The sequence below is a fragment of the Plectrocnemia conspersa genome, unplaced genomic scaffold (genome assembly GCF_051122295.1).
Source record: "Plectrocnemia conspersa isolate PC_06_02 unplaced genomic scaffold, ASM5112229v1 ptg000010l, whole genome shotgun sequence".
NCBI classification, from domain to species: Eukaryota; Metazoa; Arthropoda; class Insecta; order Trichoptera; family Polycentropodidae; genus Plectrocnemia; species Plectrocnemia conspersa.
Window position 1 is genome coordinate 11,389,748 of NW_028277174.1, and position 20,083 is coordinate 11,409,830.

A 20,083-nucleotide genomic window follows, 5' to 3' on the forward strand; every position below is an offset into this window, starting at 1 on the left:
TCGAGTGCCGCTGCCGGGGCTCGAGCCCGCAACTTCAGAGTTACTAGTCTGAGGTGCTACGGACTACGCTATTCCGTCTGTAATATGTGTAGCTAAACAGAATTAGTTGATAATTAAGTAATCTATAAATCGTGCTGCGTTTTTGTATAAATTGCTTTTTTTACTTCTGCAAATCGAATAACACACTGTTTACGTTCTTACGTTCCGAGCGATGTAAAAAAAATGTAATTTTTAAGTACATATATTACATAGCGATTAAGGAATCTTTACATTATTCAATCTGAATAAATTTATTCTTCGGTAAAATATTGCTAGCAATCAACGTATGTTGAAATTATCCATATTATTTCCGAAACATGAACAATCAAAAGAACGAACATGTGTGTCTTAATGGACCATAGCTTTTTATGTATTCCTTTGATTTATTGCGACAAAGAGAAACATTAAAAAATATTTATAGAAACGAAACATTCAAGTTGTTCTGGGTCTTGTTTATTTTACAGAAAGGGCTCCAAGGGCCCCGCAAAATTGTGCCCAAAGTTTTGGTGAAGCGCGAGGCCGATTCTGTCTATAATATGAATTCTATAAAGATACAGAAAATCTGAGACAGCAAAAAAAATATTTACGTAAAGAAGTATCGTTGATTTCCTCCCATTCCCTGATTTATTAACCCTTTTTTTATTACCTATTAACCCTTCAACCGCGGATGACACCTAGAAGTCAATAAGAAATCACCCGTATGTATAGGGCACATAGAAGTGTCGTGAACCTTTAAGTCTTGTAGTATGTGTTTTTTATATAATTTAAGGTTGAAAAATCCTAATATTTAAATAACTTATAGCATAAATAGGTGCTCCTCCACATATTAGCAAATTTCGATATGGCAAAAATATCAGCTGCCGTGAAAGAGTTAAGAGCTACTTAAACATATATTTTCTTTCGTTTTAATCGTTTTACCTCTTTGAAGTACTAACTGAAATTGAAGTTGCTTTGTTATTACTTTCTTGAATTAGATAACGTAGCGGTAGCATTAATATCAAAAATTATTACTCCATAATTTTCAACTTAAAACTGTTATTTTAAATTTTTCTGGATCTTCTGTATTTTTCCAAGTTGAACTTATATTCTGATAGATCCGCAAATAAAATGACGGAATTACAATTCTAGTAACAACGAAGTTATTCAATTTTCTATAGACATTTTTTTAGGATTATTTTTTATTTTGGAGATGTGATAGTTAATAGTATATGTAGCAAAAATGGCGAAAGTAATGTGCCATTATTAAATACTTTTCACTCATTATTTTAGTTTTTGAGTCAAAATTTCACTTAAGGCCGTCGATATATTGGTTTTAATATATGCTTTCAGCTGCGGTGTATATTGAAAAAATGAATTGCAAATTTTTATATTTTAAAGTATCATTAATCATATATTCTATATACAAGCTCGTGTTTAAAAAGATTCTCGTAAAAATTGTATGTACATCGTTGTTACATATTTTAAACTACATTTAGTTACTAATGGTTCAACTTTTTATTATATTATAAACCATTTGCCACACAACAATAAAGTGTCGCATAATGTACATATATAAGATTTTCCGACATTTCCTGCCGGCTGCGTCGTGAAGACATTCTTCTTAGCACGACGGATGGACCGTAAAGTATTTTTTTCTCTTCGCCTCAGACTAGCTAACGGAGCTTATTGTCCATGAAGATAAATGACTTTTCGCATACATATAAGGTATCATTTTTGTAGGCTAAGTTCTGTGACCGAGCCTGTTGCCATTATGTTCCGTTCGGTTGAAAAGAACACAACTTTTCTATTCAACAATCCATAAAGCCGATTCGCCAATAATTAATGAACGCGTATTTTTTTGCACTTCATTTAATGTGCCTCCAATTTCCTAATGAAATTTCTGTGTATATCAGTTCCATAAAAAAAATATCATGTATCAAACGCATATGGGTCACATGTGAAAAATAACATTTTTTCGTTGAAAAAATAATTTTACCGTCAATGTTCATAATATAACAACATATTACTTTACCGCAGTGCAGAATGGAAAACTGTACGGTAAAATATCAATTCGGGTCAGTTAAACGCTTATCATGGTTCGTTTTAGTTTATTCGATATAATGTGTTGTAGTACAAGATTAGAAACGAAGCTTAGAATTCTGTTTTTTTATTACACTATTATTCAACAATCTTTATTACATTATTACATAAATGTAGCACTGATGTAAATATTCTTTTTATGTTGGTTTTAGCGAAACTATATTGTCTTTTAGTTACAAACTGGATAGAGCCCGTTGCGTTATCTAAATTTACTGTTGTTCTAGCAACAATTGTAGTCAAAGTACTAGAACTACAGTTAGCATTTCCCGTCTCGTAACGCGAAACAATATGGAAAAATAGCGCGAGAACTGGAGGAAAGGCGGTTGAACTTGCTTTTCTCTTCACGGTTAAATTAACTTGGAGAGTAAATATAAAATATAATTTGAGGTCAAATCTACTTAATATATGATCAAAATGGATATTTACATTTGGCGTAATGTCAAGTTTATATAATAGTTTAACTTTCAAAATATATTTGGTTAACAATGAAGTATTTATATTTGTATCACGTTTCGCAGAACAGAATAACATAAATAATGTAATGCAAAATAAGGAAAAAATATAACATGTAGATAGCCAAGTTATTTCTATACATAAAGATATTATTCAAGTATATAAATTACACTTGTATTTAAATGCGTTACCCTTTTCATATTGTATAACAGCTAGTGGCTCCTGAAAGAATTTTCCTTTATGTTCGCATGAAGGCTGCTAACCGGAATAAATTTACCGCGCTTTAGATATAATATTTGGCTAGTTATAAAACTTAGGTTATATTCAAGCATTCATAAATATATAAAATGCAGTACTAAAAATAGGCGAGTGTGATTTATAATCCCGGCACTTTACCAATACGCTATGACGCCTATATATCCATTATCAGATCTTATTATCTGAAAATAATCCATTATATGATTACATTAAGATGTTGTTACCTTTTATTCAATGAGAGTTTTTAATTGTTTTTTTTATATTTTTCCAATAATTCCGGGCCTCATGACAAATATGACACTTTATATATTTTTAACATCGTAATATAATTTCTTGAATAAATAATAATATGTACGAGTTAACCCTTTCTATGCTACAAATTAATATAAAAATTAGCTACCGTTGCGACGTATTTTAATTAAGCATTAAAAATCTGATAATTAGTCGTGTTTCCTTTACTGCTCAGTGTTGCCATCGCGGTGAAAACGCTCGATTATCAAGCGTTTATATTAAGACTTTTTAATACAATATTACGAGTGATAATCAAAAAAAGCACATCTAAACCGAATTTTGACCAATACGAGAACGCAAAAAAAACAATTATCCCTTCTCAGAAGTCAAAAATCCACGTCAAAAGCAATAAAATCGTGCCGTCGCCGTCGCAGTGGGAACGCTCGTTACCGAGCGTTCCCACTGCGACGACGCCGCCACGATTTTATTGCTTTTGACGTGAATTTTTGCCTTCTGAGAAGTGATAATTGTTTTTTTGCGCTCTCCTATTGACCAAAATTCGATTTGAATATACTTTGATTATTCTTACATTATATCGGTAAGGATAGCTATCATATTGTTAAAACATAGTGTAATATTGAAATGCAGACAAACTATGGAGCAATATGTGAGATGCGATTTCTGACATGTTAGAGCAACATATTAGCGCCTATCATTTAAATTATATCTTGGCTAGTAGAAATATATATCTACTGGTAAAAATTATTTGAACTTTACTAGTGAAAATATAACTTTTCCAAAAAATACACATTCACTGTAACATTTATACATCGGATGTTAATAAATAATAATAAGTATGTAAATATATATATTACTGCATATAGAAAAGTTGAAATCATATAATTGTACCACCTGCCAGATAACTTATATTTTTACTGGTAAAATATATATCTACTGGTGAAAATGTATTCCTACAATATATGATTTTACTGAAATGACATATTTTAAAAATATTTTCTGGATAGATTCGAGAGTGATTTTTCTAGGTTTTATTTTAGAAACAACCACATGAAACTGAATGTATTATTTATTTATTTTGCTGTATTAAATCCAGTTGTCAAATTTCTGATAATACAGTCTATAAAAGCATTAAATTTGTATAATTCAGCTAATGCTGTAATTAATAGAAAACCCAGAGTTCAGTTAATATTATTTTATGTAACATACATATATAAATAGAAAAGTTTTAATTATAATTTATGTATCTTTGAATCTGAAATAAAAAAGTGTTAAACACTCGTACTAATAAAAGTCATTTTTTAACACACAACTTTGTTAATTATCTTAACAATAAAATGCCTATTAATTAACTTTTCTTTAAGCAAAAATGACTAATTGACTCATGTGTATGTTACACAAACTGAGTAAAGTGAAAAATGAGCATGCTACAAATATAACCATTATATGACTCACTAATTGCAATTTTCGCGTCAATCAAGCGAACAGCGTTTCGGATCAATTAATTTGGCGAATTGTCTAATTTATAGCCCATTATCATATATCTTGCCCATCCGTCTAAATCTATTATATATGAGCACAATAACGACCGCTCCTATGGGACTTAGGATGGGGAGAATTTTCGCCTGAAATCGATAGACCGTCGTGATTGTTCATCGCAGTTTCACAACTTAATTAAATTCCCCAGACATGCGATACGAATAACGAGATTCTTTGGACGATTCGATATATATGCTATTTTTTTCGCTAGTATTTTATGGTATGTAATCCGACTTTTCGTGGCATTTCGGTCGCGTTTTTCGATTAAACTTTGGCGCACGCAAAGTGTTGTTATGTCTCATAATTTGAGTGGAAATAATGTTTTTGAATGTTGATTTCAGAGCTCTCAGAATCGGCTGCTGATCAAGAATGGCAAGGTCGTCAACGACGATGAGATGGTTGACGCTGATGTCTATATCGAAGATGGAATAATCAAGTAAGTCTATTTCAAAGTCACCTGAAAAACAAAACTATGGAATTATTGGAAATTGCTTTTTATTCAATCTTGTTTTACGACAAGCAATATGAATCGAGCTGTATAAATGTTTTAGTAACTATCATTGAAAATACTAAATGTATTATTAGATATAATGATAGCAGGTAAATCAATCTCGTTTTATGCATAATATTCTATAGCTTTTCAGTATTGGCTCATATGCATGTACATTTATCACTGTCGTCCAACATGTTCCATGTTGGACGACATATACAAAGTTTTTTGTTAATTATATCTATCTAACTAGAAGAACATGTTTGCTTTAACTTTTAAATACTCTACCCGTGACCTCTGTGATATAAAATTAATCACGAGAGAAGCATTTATATATCAAGGTAATTCCTGTCACATTCAGCAACTTTCCTTATCCATTGTTGAAGCAATATAATATCAAAGCGATTTTCACCTTTAAATGTGCCAATCACTCTGCAGCATCACATGGTTTAGTTTATGCTTTGATCATTTACTTGGATTTATGGAATTTTACAACAACTGGATAACTTGTTTGTTCATTGTCTTATCATCTCAGTAAAATGAACGTGCTAAGATTGACGCAGAAACTGTCCATTTTTTAAATTACGTATTTGGATGCGCGGGCTGGTTTTAGATCTGCATGAACGTCACTTTCGCTGCCTTTTGGCACTGTAGCAATGAAATGTTTACATACACACTTGACACGTTAATTTAACGTCAACAAATAAAAAAAATATTGTTATTACGTTCCGATTATAGACATTAATAATAAAAATTGCTGTCGAAAATACTGTAACTTATTATACTAAAAAAATATGACTATAATAAATTACAATTAACAGACTTATATTGGTTTAATAAAATATGAGTATTTTCTAGGATTTCTGCAATTACAATGTGTTTTTTTGTCGATTATTATTGGTGATGTTGACTATTATAAATAAAACGCAAAATTTAAATATATTCCATTACATATATCAGCAAATAGTTTATCAAATATTCGAATAACGAATAGTTAAAAAAACTGGCGAATATATTCGTTATTCGAAGAATAGAATTGGGGTCTTTCGTCACGACCGTATTACGACGTATTATGTATTATATTTCCTAGGATATAAATATATGCTAAGAATTTCCTAGCATATGAATATTTTATCTAAAATGTAGATAAATGTAGTTCAATTAAAATACGTAGATATTTTTTCGTGTTATAGTCTTTTAGCGATAAAATTTATTCTCCCGTGTTTTCTTGTATATTTTCATCGAATGAGGTCATACTCGGACGATGACGAATGCAAGGGTAGAAATAATGAATCTGTGGAGGCTCGTTCACCCCCCTCGAGACCATAACATAAAGGAAAAGGGGGAGTTTTCCCTTTCGTAGCTCAGTCACGTAAGCAAGTCACTGAATGCTTATGAAAAGAACACTCTAGTGCAGTATTCTTCATACCCGCTGCTGGAAAACTACTTCGTTTTCAAAAGAAAATCACTTATTCTACCTGCGATATTCATAACATATTTCACAAAATAAATTAATACTAATTTATAGTATTAAACTCAAGTATACAGTCAGAACAAACTTTGTTTTAGAGCGCGTGTACGTTCTAGTTTACAATTAATTAAATGCACGCAATAGTGCGAGACGACTATGTAGCGATTGTCAAACTTTTGTATTTTGTTTTAATTTTTATCATTTAAATCAGCTTACCTATGTAAGTAAAAAGGGGGAAAGGTGATAAAAATAGAGCGCTAGTTCACCGTCGAATTTGTACAGAGTACTGACTGACACGTTAGCGCTATTTTTATGGTAAAAAGACCAACGATAAATCTTGCTTTTTCTCTCGCGGGATTATTCACTGTTTCCTGTTGTTTGTGCTCGATTTTTTAAAGCAGGGGTCGGCAACCTTTTTAGCCCCGCCGAGTAAATTCGACTTTTAAATTTAATCGGCAAACCGCATGTATACATAGTTGATTGTATCTCTATGTATATATGTACATATGTACTATTATACTCAAACTATTTTTTTTACATAAAAAATATATATAATAGATAAGATTAATACTATAAAAATTTGTGAAACCTTCGGTTGATTTATATCTAGTTTTATTTCTTGTCATGTTCACAAAAACTCTTATATTATCCTTAAAAAATGCTCCATGATTATTATCGATTTTGTTTTCTTGATAATTACTTTTATGAATGAAGAAATCTTTATCCTTATTGAGCCGCGCAGTGGGAAATTTTGGAACATATTTTATTTAAAGATCATTGACTCTTTGTTTGGCCCTATCAATTATATATGGCTCTGAAAAACGTCAAGGTTCATTTTGCCACGCATTGGGATTTTTTTTCTTAAACTTTTCCTTTGTACTTTGTTTGATGCGACCCACAATGGGCCTCATGTAATGTATGTAAATCTACTAACTACTCGTAGACCAGAGGTTGCCGACCCTTATTTTTAAGTAAAACATGTTAAAAGCATTCCTTATTGTGTAAACTCTAATAGTAATGCTATTAATATAAGAAAGCCCAAATACGCGTGGAACGCTTATGATGTTAGTCTTAAGAGAAATAGTTTGTATTTCTTTAATTAATTAAAATAATATCTATAAGATATTTCTAATGAAAAATTCCTCTCATTTATGGACACATTAGATTGATCACACAGATAAAATAAATACAATTTATTTTTAAAAACATAAAAAATAGAATATACTACACGAGATAAAAATTTAACACTGTTTGAGAGCAATTTAAATGAGCAATGTATGAAATAATTGCTGCATAAAATAAATTGTTTGTGCATTACTGTTGGACTGATTAGTTAGAACAGTAAACACATATGAATAACTTTCTGCTACGAATTATTTTTCAAAGAAAAAATCGAAGATTTACCTTGCATAAATGCACAAGCAATTCGTTTTATGGAACAAAGGATTTATTTTAATGCACATATCTCTCAAAATAATTCCCTATTAAATATCACCCTTATAATAAATAAATGAAAGCGGCTGCTTTTCTTGGGTTGTCTCAGTAATTTTAACATATAAATGCTTGGCGTTGGTTCAGCTAAATAATCATTATTCCAAGTCGGGAACGAAGTGGTAGTTATGTGGTCTAGTCTTGATTGAGATTACTGACTAAAGTAGTACGACAGTGTTTTGATTTATATACCCTTGAAAAATGGAGGAAATCCAGCATCTCTTCTAGTCCTAAATAAACTGACGGGGGCGGAATCAGACTCTTTTTGTATAATACAAATCTTTCGAAATCGGTATATTTAGCGACATCGTTATCTAAAATGATCAATTCTGAAATGAAAGCGAAATGGTATTTATGTATATAAGTTTCAGGTATCTTTTCGTTGAGAAATGGGGGAAATTCTTTTTGACCAATGTCGATGACTAATCAGATGCTTGCGTGTGTAACGATAGATTCGAAATTATTTATTTATTTTTGTGTTCATTTCGGAGATACTGTGTTTGGTATCTGTTCTGTGAAGATATCCGGGCATTTATTTTGTTAAAGTAAGATCCAACGGTTTTAATGCAATTACTTCAAAACTATTAATGAATACGAATAACTACTTTTTCGTTTGCTACCATGGAAATAACTGCGATTTTTAATAAATTTGAGAGACACGAATCAATTAGTTTTATGACGCTTTTAATAAGTCAAACTATATGCAACAATTGCGAGTGGTTTCGACATATGTATCTATAAGTTGATGCATACGTTCTTACGTTAACTATTCTTTTTTTTTTAACAACGTTTTTCAATCCATTTTTAGAAATGATTGTCTCCCACCTATTAGTCATACATATAAAATAAATCTGACTTTAGGACAAAAACTCATCAATGGATGTTTCGACCTGCTCTGTTGAACTAATTTTTTTTACCACTAAGAACATTTTTGCAAAGATTGGAATAAATGGTAATCTAATGGTTACAATACCAATATTATTTATCTTAAGTACATACGTTTCATAATTATACTTATATGTATAAAATATTATGTACATGCATATGCTTCGCACGCATCGTTTAGTATTTACTTCTGTATTATCTCACATCCCATTTGAGAGAGATGTGAATACCAAATGGCGCGCCATAATCGATAGCCTTCCTAGTTTTTCAATTTCCGCCGAATTTAATCAAATCGGATATTGTACACAAATAACGTCGCGCAATATCAACACCTATAAAGCATAGCTCATGACAACATAGGTTTACATTGTGTTCTGTGCGAGGTGTACATAATATGTGCCAGGTACCAGTTTTATTAATTTTTTACCTCACATTGCCCAATTAGCTCTTCCTGTCTGGCTGGCTGGATTTAATTTCGTTTAGTCTACATTTTAATTGAAATTAAATATGTAATTATCATCATTATATAAGACATCGTATATCTGAGTTTATTGTATAATTAATTTATTTTTATGTGTATGAGTATAATTTATTCTCTCGCTATATTCAACAATTTACACTTTAATTACAACTATTTTAGTCGATACATATTATTTGTATAATATCGCTATAAAATACGACAAGCAATTGTATGTATATATGACTACCTTTTTTATATGTCAAATTAAATATTTACATTCAATAAATTAACCTTTTACTACATAAGCGATTGTAGTAAAAGGCAATTGGAGACCGCTACACTTAACCAATTCTCAATAAAACTAAAGTCGGTAGTATTGAGTCATAATACTAAAAGGCAATGTGCGGAAAACATAAAATTTTTTGAAGCTAAAAACATTTGTTTTTTAAGTTGTATATAAACGAACGCTTTGATGAGATACAAAAATAAACACACCACGAAAGCGTTTGCCAAAAATTTTATGCAAACGCTGCATAGTTTGCGTAATGTAGCTAATTTTCGTAAGGTGTCGTAATATTCAAGTTAAAATTAAACATTTGCTTTTGACCATTAGTACGTGACAATAGCCGAGTATGTCCTTAGAATTAATTCAGCATTATTCATACACCCGTTCGCCAAAATTTACCATAATTATAGACACTTTACAAACATGGCGTGCAACTAAATGTGCGTCAATTGTATGATCATTCATTAATAATAGATACTGTTGTATGTAAAAACGGTCAAAGTACCTACATATAACAAGAAAAAGGGCCAGTGCCATAGTTGGTGACTCATACCTGAAAGACATGGGTTCAAATCCCAATTTTTATCTATTATGTAATTATAGTTCCAATTGATCACCTCATATTAGGTTTTCCTAGATCTTTCTAATATCACGGGGAAATGTAGTGATGAATTATAAAAATAAAATTGCGCTAGGTCGTGCATAAGCTATGTATTTCAGTCTGGTGTCTCACTACTTACTTGTATGTATTGATTGTATTTACCTCGTTGTAACGCATTGGGCTAACGTCTGTTTTTTTACAAAATTTACAATAAACAAATATTACCTTAGAAACACACATTTATCTATTTTTCAATATAGTCACCATGAATCAAATGCAGGCATTCCAATGGCCGATTTATTTTTAAAAAAAATAAATGAGATAATCAGTGATAATGGATGGACTTTTCTTTACCGTGAACATAACTACCTCCTGATTTAAATTCTCACTATTTTATCTGTCATTGCTACGATAATTAATTTCAGTAGATTCAGTTCTAAATGAATTTCGCACATGATACGACCATTTTTAATATTGTATACTGCAAGAACAGCGATGCTGCGACCTACGCCTAGTAGGCTCGATCGATTCCATTTTTCATTTTATCGCCCCTGGCGTTCCAACTCAGAAGGCATAATGTAATACGCTTACCTAGCGGTGCGCGCGTTTATTTTATAAGTACAACGTTTTTAATTATAAGTAAATATATGTCTGCTATTACCGTAGTACTGCGTCATGGAGTCTCCAAGTCCTGGGCTTCAGTTCTTGTATTATCTGAATTTTATACGGATGTAGATGCAAGTCCAGACGCAAAATGCGCTAAAGGGAGCTATAATAAAAGCCCAAAAACTGCAAACACCGACGAATCGACAATTCCGAGTCTTCGGCCACACTTTCACTTATATCAGCAATATTCATGGCTGATCGGGTACCACTATGATGCACATGTCTTACCCTATATTCAACGGTTCCAGGTTATTAAAAAAATTCACTACGTTGCGAATTGTCCGTTCAGTAGGAAAATAAAATTGGCCATTATATTCCCGTAAATTTCGATACACAGTAGGTACATAATTATTATTTTTGCAGTACAATTAAACAATTTTAATGCGTTGAGCGGTGGTTAAGCGATCCATTTCGTAAATGGTTGTTGCATAGTAACATTTACTACTTTGAACACGCGTGATTATTGACAGCTGTCTGATTTACAGTGCTGCCAACATATGAAACTCGAATTGGAACACCCTGTAGTACAACCGCAATTAACTCATTACATATGTGTTTTATTCGCTCTTTTAAACAAAATTGTAGAAGCATAGATGTTTTTTATTCGTACTTTTCTACATTTCAGCGATTCATTTGTAGTGTATCATATTAAATTCACGGTCCAGCTACATGTCACGCCTTTTAATCTTGAACGAGCAGGAGCGAACTGGGCGTGACAATGAATTATATATCATGTTATGTAACAAATTAATAAAATATGGGCTACGGGTACAGTGACCATATTTCATTGGTTCCATTTTTTTTTTATATGACTTTAATGCCTTTTTAATAATACTTTATACTAGCGACGGACAATCTATATTTAACAGAGTGCCATAAACAAATTTAATGCCATATCCAAGAGATTTCGAAAGCTTAGTTTATCTTAAGCATTTAAAGATTGATATTTTCTTTCTGTACAAATTATTTTTCAGGACAACGGAAATCTCCACTTTATTAGAGACTGTCCCGAAAAACCTAGACGCATAGTCGCCGCAACTCTGGGGTCAGGCGTCCATGCTTCCGCTCAAATCTACACGCAATTGTGAGCCCGTGTGCCAATTTGATTCGGCTGGAATAAACAAATGTGGGCCACGAGTAGAAATAGACACCCAGGTCGAAACTGACAAGTTCACCGCACTTGTGTTACTCTAAATAGAAGATAATGTTCAATTTTAGCGGTGTAAAAGTAAATCGCGTGTCGAATGCCCATGAGTTAGTTGATGTTTCAGCAAGTTTATAGCCGAAGATAGTAATTGCCCTGTCCCTATCGTCTAGGGGCAGGTGTACCGGTGTACTGTGGTATCAGGTGATTGCTTTCGAAATGGTGTGGTTTGATTCGCTGTAGCAAAATATCAGCTGATCGTATTGTGCTACAACTATGAAAAGCTATATAAAAGTATTATGATGCATTGTGTAATTAACGAGGTACTTTCGTGATCAAATAGACAGTACATGTAGCCAATATTTTAAGGACCACATGGGGCCGGACCCCACCTGTAGTTTTCATAATCATCATCAATCAAAAATATTGAAATATTCTTTTTATCTCTTAAACTTTCATTAAAAGAAAAATCCTTAGACACCAGTGATTTATAAAATATATAACAATAATAAATTAAAAAGCTCCTTAATTGTTAAATTTATATTTGTATATTCTATATTACTACTATTACTCTGACCATTTAAATACATTTTTTTAATAAATAATATTGCTAAAATACTATTTGTGGATGTAAACTGAAGTATTTGATAGTCTATTTACATTATAGCAGTGTTTCAAGCTTTCCAAAATTGTTCATATATACACTATTTGCTTTACATATTTACAATGGTCTTGAATTATGAAAAATATTTAAGATTTTCTAAATTTTATTGAGTCGTATTAGAAATCAAGTAAAAACTCTTGGAGATTTTGTGGACTGCTCGGCTGGACCAAATCAGACAGTCGAAGTGGAAGTAGCTGCTTATATTTGCTTTCTAAGAATTCATGTTATAGTGCTAGCTCTGTGGTCAATTTCCAGTGGAATACTTGACTGATGTTATTGTGAAAGTCCTGACGGAAGTGAGTAACTTCGTCAGTGCTCTGACTTACATACCCTTCGCTGTTTAGAATCCACGTCAAAAGCAATAAAATCTTCCCGTCGCCATCGCAATAGAAACGCTCGGTTATCTAGCGTTCATATTAAGACTATTTATAACAATATTACGACTCACAATATGTGAGAATCAAATGAAGCTAATCCAAACCGAATTTTAACCAATAAGGGAGCATAAAAAGCAATTGTCCCTTCTCTGGACACATATAATATTGATCTAAGAATGTCATATTAATTTGTGGTTAATAACAATTTTTATTTTCAATTTTCAGAGAAATTGGCAGAAATCTCATCATACCCGGAGGCACACGAACGATCGATGCCGTCGGTAAATTTGTCATCCCCGGTGGCATCGATCCACATACCCATCTCGAATTGGAGATGATGGGAGCTAAAACCATCGACAACTTCTACAGCGGCACAAAAGCTGCCGTAGCTGGTGGAACAACTATGATAAGTAAGTTTAAAAAGGCATATCATTATAGACAAAATTAACGACATAACTACATTTTTTGTGATTTTTAGTTGATTTTGCTCTACCGAACAAAGGCCAGTCACTCATAGAAGCTTATAATAAGTGGCGTGCATCTGCCGATGAAAAGGTATTGATTTTATTTTTAAATGTCAGTTGTAAATGGTTATTTATGTTTTTTTATTGTAAAGGTGTGCTGCGATTATGGATTACACGTCGGGGTCACTTGGTGGTCTGACTCCGTTAAAGAAGAAATGGCAACATTATGCAGCGAGGAATATGGCATTAATTCCTTCAAGATGTTCATGGCGTACAAAGATGCTTGGATGATCGACGACTATGACTTATATTCAGCTTTTGAGAAGTGCGGTGAATTGGGAGCTATACCTCAAGTAAGTCAGAAAAATAAAAGACATTACTAATACAATTTGATTAACGGATTGATTTATAAATTTAGGTCCACGCTGAAAACGGTGGAATTATAGCTAAAAATACTGAAAAATTATTGTCAAAGGGAATTACAGGACCAGAAGGACACGAGCTATCTAGGAGTGAAGAAGTCGAAGCTGAAGCTGTGAATAGAGCTTGCGTTATTGCTAATCAAGTATGTTGATATGTATATTGTTTCTGTGGTTTAAATGAGGAAGTAAGTAGGTTATTTATCTGGAGAGTAGCAGAAGACGATGATTGATGTGATTTGCTACTTTATAGAACAGTTTAACGATTACTATCTGTTACTCTCTGGGTAAGCAACCTACAATGCAATCTAAAATTTAGAATAAATCAATTATATTTCTATGATGAGTTTTTAAAATTTATTTTCATAATTATAGGCTAAGACTCCATTGTATATTGTGCACATGATGTCTAAATCGGCATTGAAAGCGCTCATAGATGCTAGACGTCGTGGACAGGTAAAACCAGTGTTCGGAGAGACGCTGGCTTCCACCATTGGAACGGACGGTAAAAACATAGGCTAGATCACGCTTAGTGGAATATTCACAAACCATTGTTGCATTATTTAACTTGGTGTTTCCTTAAAATCACTAACATACCCATTATTACATTTTCATCGCTTTGGGTGTTGTATCGTCTGGCACTAACGAAATGACCAACGAAGAGCAGTAAGAGTTTTGTTTTTAATTAAAGCATTGATCATATTGGGTGTATGTCAATGGGATATTTTAAGGAAATTGTACAGGTTAATAATGTAGATTTTATGATTAGGAACTAATTGTAAACATGTTTGCTTTCGTCACGCTGCCGGACACATAATGTCTCCACCTATTCGACCTGACATCACAACGCCTGCAGCTATAATCGAAGCACTTGGAAGGTATTAGCGATTTAATATTTTTTAATGAAAGTGATTAATGATGTTATCCCCTACTACAATATATTTAATTTTGCGCTACAAATTAAGTTTATTAAGCCATTAAACCGTCTGAAACCATTCTGTAGTAACAAAAAGTATTAAATTCTTAATCAGTTCAACTAGTGTCAACATTGCGATGACATAAATAGGTTTCAAGATTCTTTGTTTTTATACCTTTCATGTTATATTACCAAAAATATACATATGTCTAAATAAATACTAATTTTGTGATACAGAAATGATCTGCAATTGATCGGAAGTGATCATTGCACCTTCACTGAAGAAAGCAAAGCGTTGGGCTCCAACGACTTTAGTAAGATTCCAAACGGTGTCAACGGGGTCGAAGATCGTATGTCTCTTGTTTGGGATAGAGGAGTACATGCTGGTAAGTAAATCTTGCAGTAAAGTATTAAGCCAAATAACTCAGCTCAGAATAACATAATCCATGAGATATCAAATTCAATTACCAGCAGTAGAATATATTGTAAGTTGTTTATATAATTCTTAAAACAAGAGCGCAAAAAATGCTCGTTACTGAGCGTTCCCACTGCAACGGCGCCGATTTTATTGCTTTTGACGTGAATTTTTGACTTCTGAGAAGTGATAATTGTTTTTGCGCCCTCCTATTGACCAAAATTCGGTTTAAATTTACTTTGACCGATGCTCTTATAATAAAATTTCTAAAACTATAACTAGTTTTAGAACTTTCGTTGGGTTAGATTTAAGTTGGAACAGCAAATGGACACTTAGCAACTGACAAATTGAATTTCATAGACATTTTAGAGCAACATTTAATTTTACTAGCGTCTATCAGTTAAATTGTATATTCGCTAGTAGGCATATATACCTACTGGTGAAAATATAACTTACTGAAAAATACACATTCACTATAACATTTACACATCGCGTGTAAATAAATAATAATAAGTATGTAAATGTATACATTACTAGATATGAGAAAAGTTGAAATCATATAATTTTACTAGAATCTACCAGATAAATTATAATTTCACTAGTAAAAATATATATGTATCTACCAGTGAAAATGTATTCCGATATGATTTCACTTAAATGAAATATTTTCGGAATACATTCGAGACTGCTGTTCTTTCAATTTTCTTTGAGGGATAACCCGAAAATTTCTGGTTTAGAATCAGGAACATTATTTCAGTTTTTTACAGGGGGGGGGGGCAAAAGTTGGCCAGTCAGTAGTTGTTTTTTTTAATATTTCGATTTCATTAGGATTAGTAGTATTTCATTAAATGAAATGAATTTTAAGGGGGGGGGGGCATTTTCCCCCTCCCACCAAATGACAAGAGAATGGCGAAGATGAAGATACCAGTTATATAATTAAGCTTTTAAATTTTGTTAATGTTGGTAACCATATTATGCTGCTGAAGAATTTGCATTCCTAAAAACTGTGCAATAAAATACGGTGTGCAAGACATTGAACACATTGTGTTTGAGGCAATGATTTTGACTAGCACTTCCTGATTCAAGCGGTTTCAATTCTTAATTAATTTTGACTTTACTGTGATAATAAATAAGTCACAATAGGATATAAATTGACAGGAAGGATTAATGATTCTCTCATGTGAATTTGATGTTGCTATGTAACGAGCAAAGCATCGTAAATACCATTAAATGATTTAATCTATCTTTTAGGTATAATGGAACCGACTCGGTTTGTCGCTGTTACCAGCTCGACTGCTGCCAAGATCTTCAACATTTATCCACAAAAGGGCAGGATAGCCGTCGGAAGCGATGCCGACGTCGTCGTATGGGATCCGAATGCAACACGTAAAATTTCAGCAGCAACACATCACCACGAAGTCGACTTTAACATATTTGAAGTAATTGATTAAAAAGTAATGTTACACTTTTTCAAAATGTGATTTTAACGATAATAATTGGTTATTAGGGACAAATCGTTCACGGCGTTCCGCAGTTTGTTATTGTGAGTGGACGTGTTTGCGTCGACGATGGAGATCTGAGAGTTGCTGAAGGTAAAGTTTTAGTTTGTGCATTTTGTGGTTATTAAATGTGTTACATACTTATCGTTATGTTTTTAGGTTATGGAAAATTCATTAAAACACCCGTGGGAAGTCCGTTTGTTTTCACCGAAAATGCTAATCACGAGGAAGAAAAACAAGAAAATGATCACAATGATCATGAATTTAATACATCTGAGAAAATGACTAATGGGAAGGGGTTACCTGGTAATTATGAGGACTATAATATTATTTGCCTTTTTAATATTTTATTAATCATTAACTATAAACTAAGAATATCAATCACATATTTTAAAAGTATGTGAGCTATTGGTTCTTTTAAGATGTTCTTGCTGCACAGCTTGAAACACTATTATAAAAAAATATTTAATTTCTTAACTGTTTAGATACACAGTTGATAAGCTGTATGACTATTGTGTCAAATAGATGTCCTACATAAATGTAGGACATTGTGCATATCTGTGTTAATAGTTTTATATTTGTCATTGTGTACAGAACTCAAAATGTCTCCACTGAACAAATATTTGGAAGACCTTAGCGTCTCTTCTACATGTTCTACTCCCACTGGAAGAAAGATGAGATCCGGTGAACAAAGAAACTTACAAAACTCCACCTTTTCCATCAGCGGTAAGATAGAATTTAAAAATATAGATATATACAATATATAACTATTATAGACACAGCAATATCACTAAATATATTTTGTCACTCATTTTATAGAGGAACTTGAAGGAGCCGACCGCCGAACTTCCGTAAGAGTCAGAAACCCACCAGGAGGTAAATCCTCGGTTCTCTGGTAAATAAAGAATGAAAAAGCTGTGCTGAATGAATATTATAATATTAGTTGCAAAAATTTTGCTTTCTAATTGAACGATTATACAGTACGGCGGATTTAAAAGTAGCTGAAGGTATTGTATGTTTTATACGATGAGATGCACTCTGCTTATAATTGTGTATTTGTTGAATGATGAGAAAGTGAATGTAAGAAAATTTTGCTACTTTTAAATACAACAACCTGTATATGATAAAAGAAACATAAAAAAATTGCATTTAGATGTATTTGTAAATTTATAAAATTTCAGAATTTTAAAAAATACATGCATCCCAAATACATTGGGTATTTTTATTTGTAAACATGATTATAGAAGAATTGCTCAACGTTGTCTCAAACAGAACAAAGAAGCGTTTCAATTTAATGTTATTTACACATATTGTTTAATAAAGTAAACATGCATAAATAGTCTTAGTTTAATGAACATACTAATACTTGTCTGTATTATATTTATATTTTGATGTTGAATAATAAAAATAGTTAACCATTTTACAAAACGCATATTACTACCGTCGTTTCTGACTTATTCAATACCAATTAATATATTAATGGATGTTTTTAGTTTTTTATTCATACTATATAATATAACTGTTACAAATACTATTTATATTTAAGAAGTTATAAAGTTTTTTATTGATTTGTGTATGTTAAAAACATATCAATGTTCGTTTATTTTTCATTTTTTATTTTTTTTACTCGTGTTTGTATACGTAATTAATGAAAAGAATTTGTACTTTTATAGATTTTGATTGTGAAATTTCTGTAATACAAACTATAATATATTCATTATTATTAATATAAATTAGATAATTATTGATAGTAGGTAATTGTACCGTTAGTAATTCGGAACCAATAAAAGTATATTTTAAAAAACGTGTTCATGTCAGTGTTTGAAAAGAAAATATTTTTTATTTTAACGTACAAAATCTCGCATAGATAGTTACTGACATTTTCAACCAAAATTTCACTTATATGAAGAAAAATGCTTGCGATATGCATTCGGCTTGCTTCGAATGAAATCATTTTATAAAATACATAAAATATAATAATATGAATATGCGTTTAAAAACTCGTTAAGTACAAATGATTTATGTATGGTTATAGATAAACAGTATATCTTTGTTAATTTATATTGATTTATAAGAATTGTTAATTGCATTTGAAAACCCTTTTATCTCTATAATTACGTTTTATATTTTTTTTAATGCCAAGTTACTAATCTATCAATTATTAATTATATATTTTATAACTAACGTATTGTATGTTATTTTCATATTTATTGTCATTCATATAATTTTTAATGAAATATTTTCAAAAATTACGTTTTAAAAAAAATGTATTGCTGTTTTTCCCAATAACTTCATTCACTAATTAAATATGTGTATAAGCTTTTTAAATGTATGAATGTAATTTTAAAAATATACCAAAGTCAAATAAAAATATATATATTGTGATTTTATTTAAAATATTTGTTTTGTGATCAAGAATTGTTCAAATTATTTATAAATTCTAATATTTATGACAATTTTTTTAATTAAAAAAAAAATAGATTATATACAAAACAATTTCTTTAATTGAATACAAAATGTTGACTTTTCATAACTTGTTAAGGAAGTAAATTTGTTTTATTTGTGCTCAATAAAATACATTAGGATCAAAGTAATTTAATGATTATAATCAAATTTAGAGTGTTATATTTATTATCTTATATACAAGTTTAAAAATAAAAGCATGGCGTAGGATTACTTATTCAGAATTTTTCTCATAATCACAAAACTATTCACACTGAGTCAATTAAAACTGACATACTTTAAATTCATCAAAAAATCTTAATAAATATATTATTATTCTAATAATTAATCATTTTTCCTATATATAATAATATTTTAATTAAATTTTACATATTATTTGAAAGCATGCCTTACATTAATGTTATATTTGGTGGATCTGACTCCAAACATTTAAATATTAAATCACCCGTCACTACACTCTGGGTTTTTTAGATTACATGATAATGCACATGGTAACGTCTCTCATACAACCATAATGACTCATAATGTTTTTTTATTTCTATCCTGCCAGAGAGATGGAAATTAGTGCTAATTATTATTTATAATTCGATCGATCATCAGAAATTTTGTTTTCCTAACTTTTCCTAGCCTCACGGATGAATATAGTGATGATTAATTAAAATTGAACTAGGTTGTGCATATATGCTATAAAAAAAGATCTAATAAAGAGCTAAGAGATATCACATATGAATACATAAATAAAAATAAAATATAAA

General features: G+C 31.2%; 1 protein-coding gene across 2 annotated transcripts in view; it reads left to right on the plus strand.

Annotated features, from left to right (window-relative positions):
• The window catches only part of CRMP (Collapsin Response Mediator Protein), a 35,944-nt gene extending 17,651 nt beyond the window's left edge, over positions 1 to 18,293 (plus strand). The window contains exons 2-14 of one of the 2 annotated variants that reach the window (XM_088195767.1): positions 4,959 to 5,053; positions 13,378 to 13,562; positions 13,631 to 13,707; positions 13,769 to 13,969; positions 14,035 to 14,181; positions 14,411 to 14,540; positions 14,805 to 14,913; positions 15,189 to 15,337; positions 16,618 to 16,805; positions 16,874 to 16,958; positions 17,025 to 17,171; positions 17,460 to 17,591; positions 17,685 to 18,293. In XM_088195767.1, coding sequence (XP_088051893.1) covers positions 4,959 to 5,053; positions 13,378 to 13,562; positions 13,631 to 13,707; positions 13,769 to 13,969; positions 14,035 to 14,181; positions 14,411 to 14,540; positions 14,805 to 14,913; positions 15,189 to 15,337; positions 16,618 to 16,805; positions 16,874 to 16,958; positions 17,025 to 17,171; positions 17,460 to 17,591; positions 17,685 to 17,764 — 1,725 coding nt within the window. In that variant the 3' untranslated portion in view covers positions 17,765 to 18,293. The remainder of the gene's footprint in view (positions 1 to 4,958; positions 5,054 to 13,377; positions 13,563 to 13,630; positions 13,708 to 13,768; positions 13,970 to 14,034; positions 14,182 to 14,410; positions 14,541 to 14,804; positions 14,914 to 15,188; positions 15,338 to 16,617; positions 16,806 to 16,873; positions 16,959 to 17,024; positions 17,172 to 17,459; positions 17,592 to 17,684) is intronic. The other variant, XM_088195768.1, reaches the window with a different exon arrangement.
• Positions 18,294 to 20,083: the final 1,790 nt, after the last annotated feature.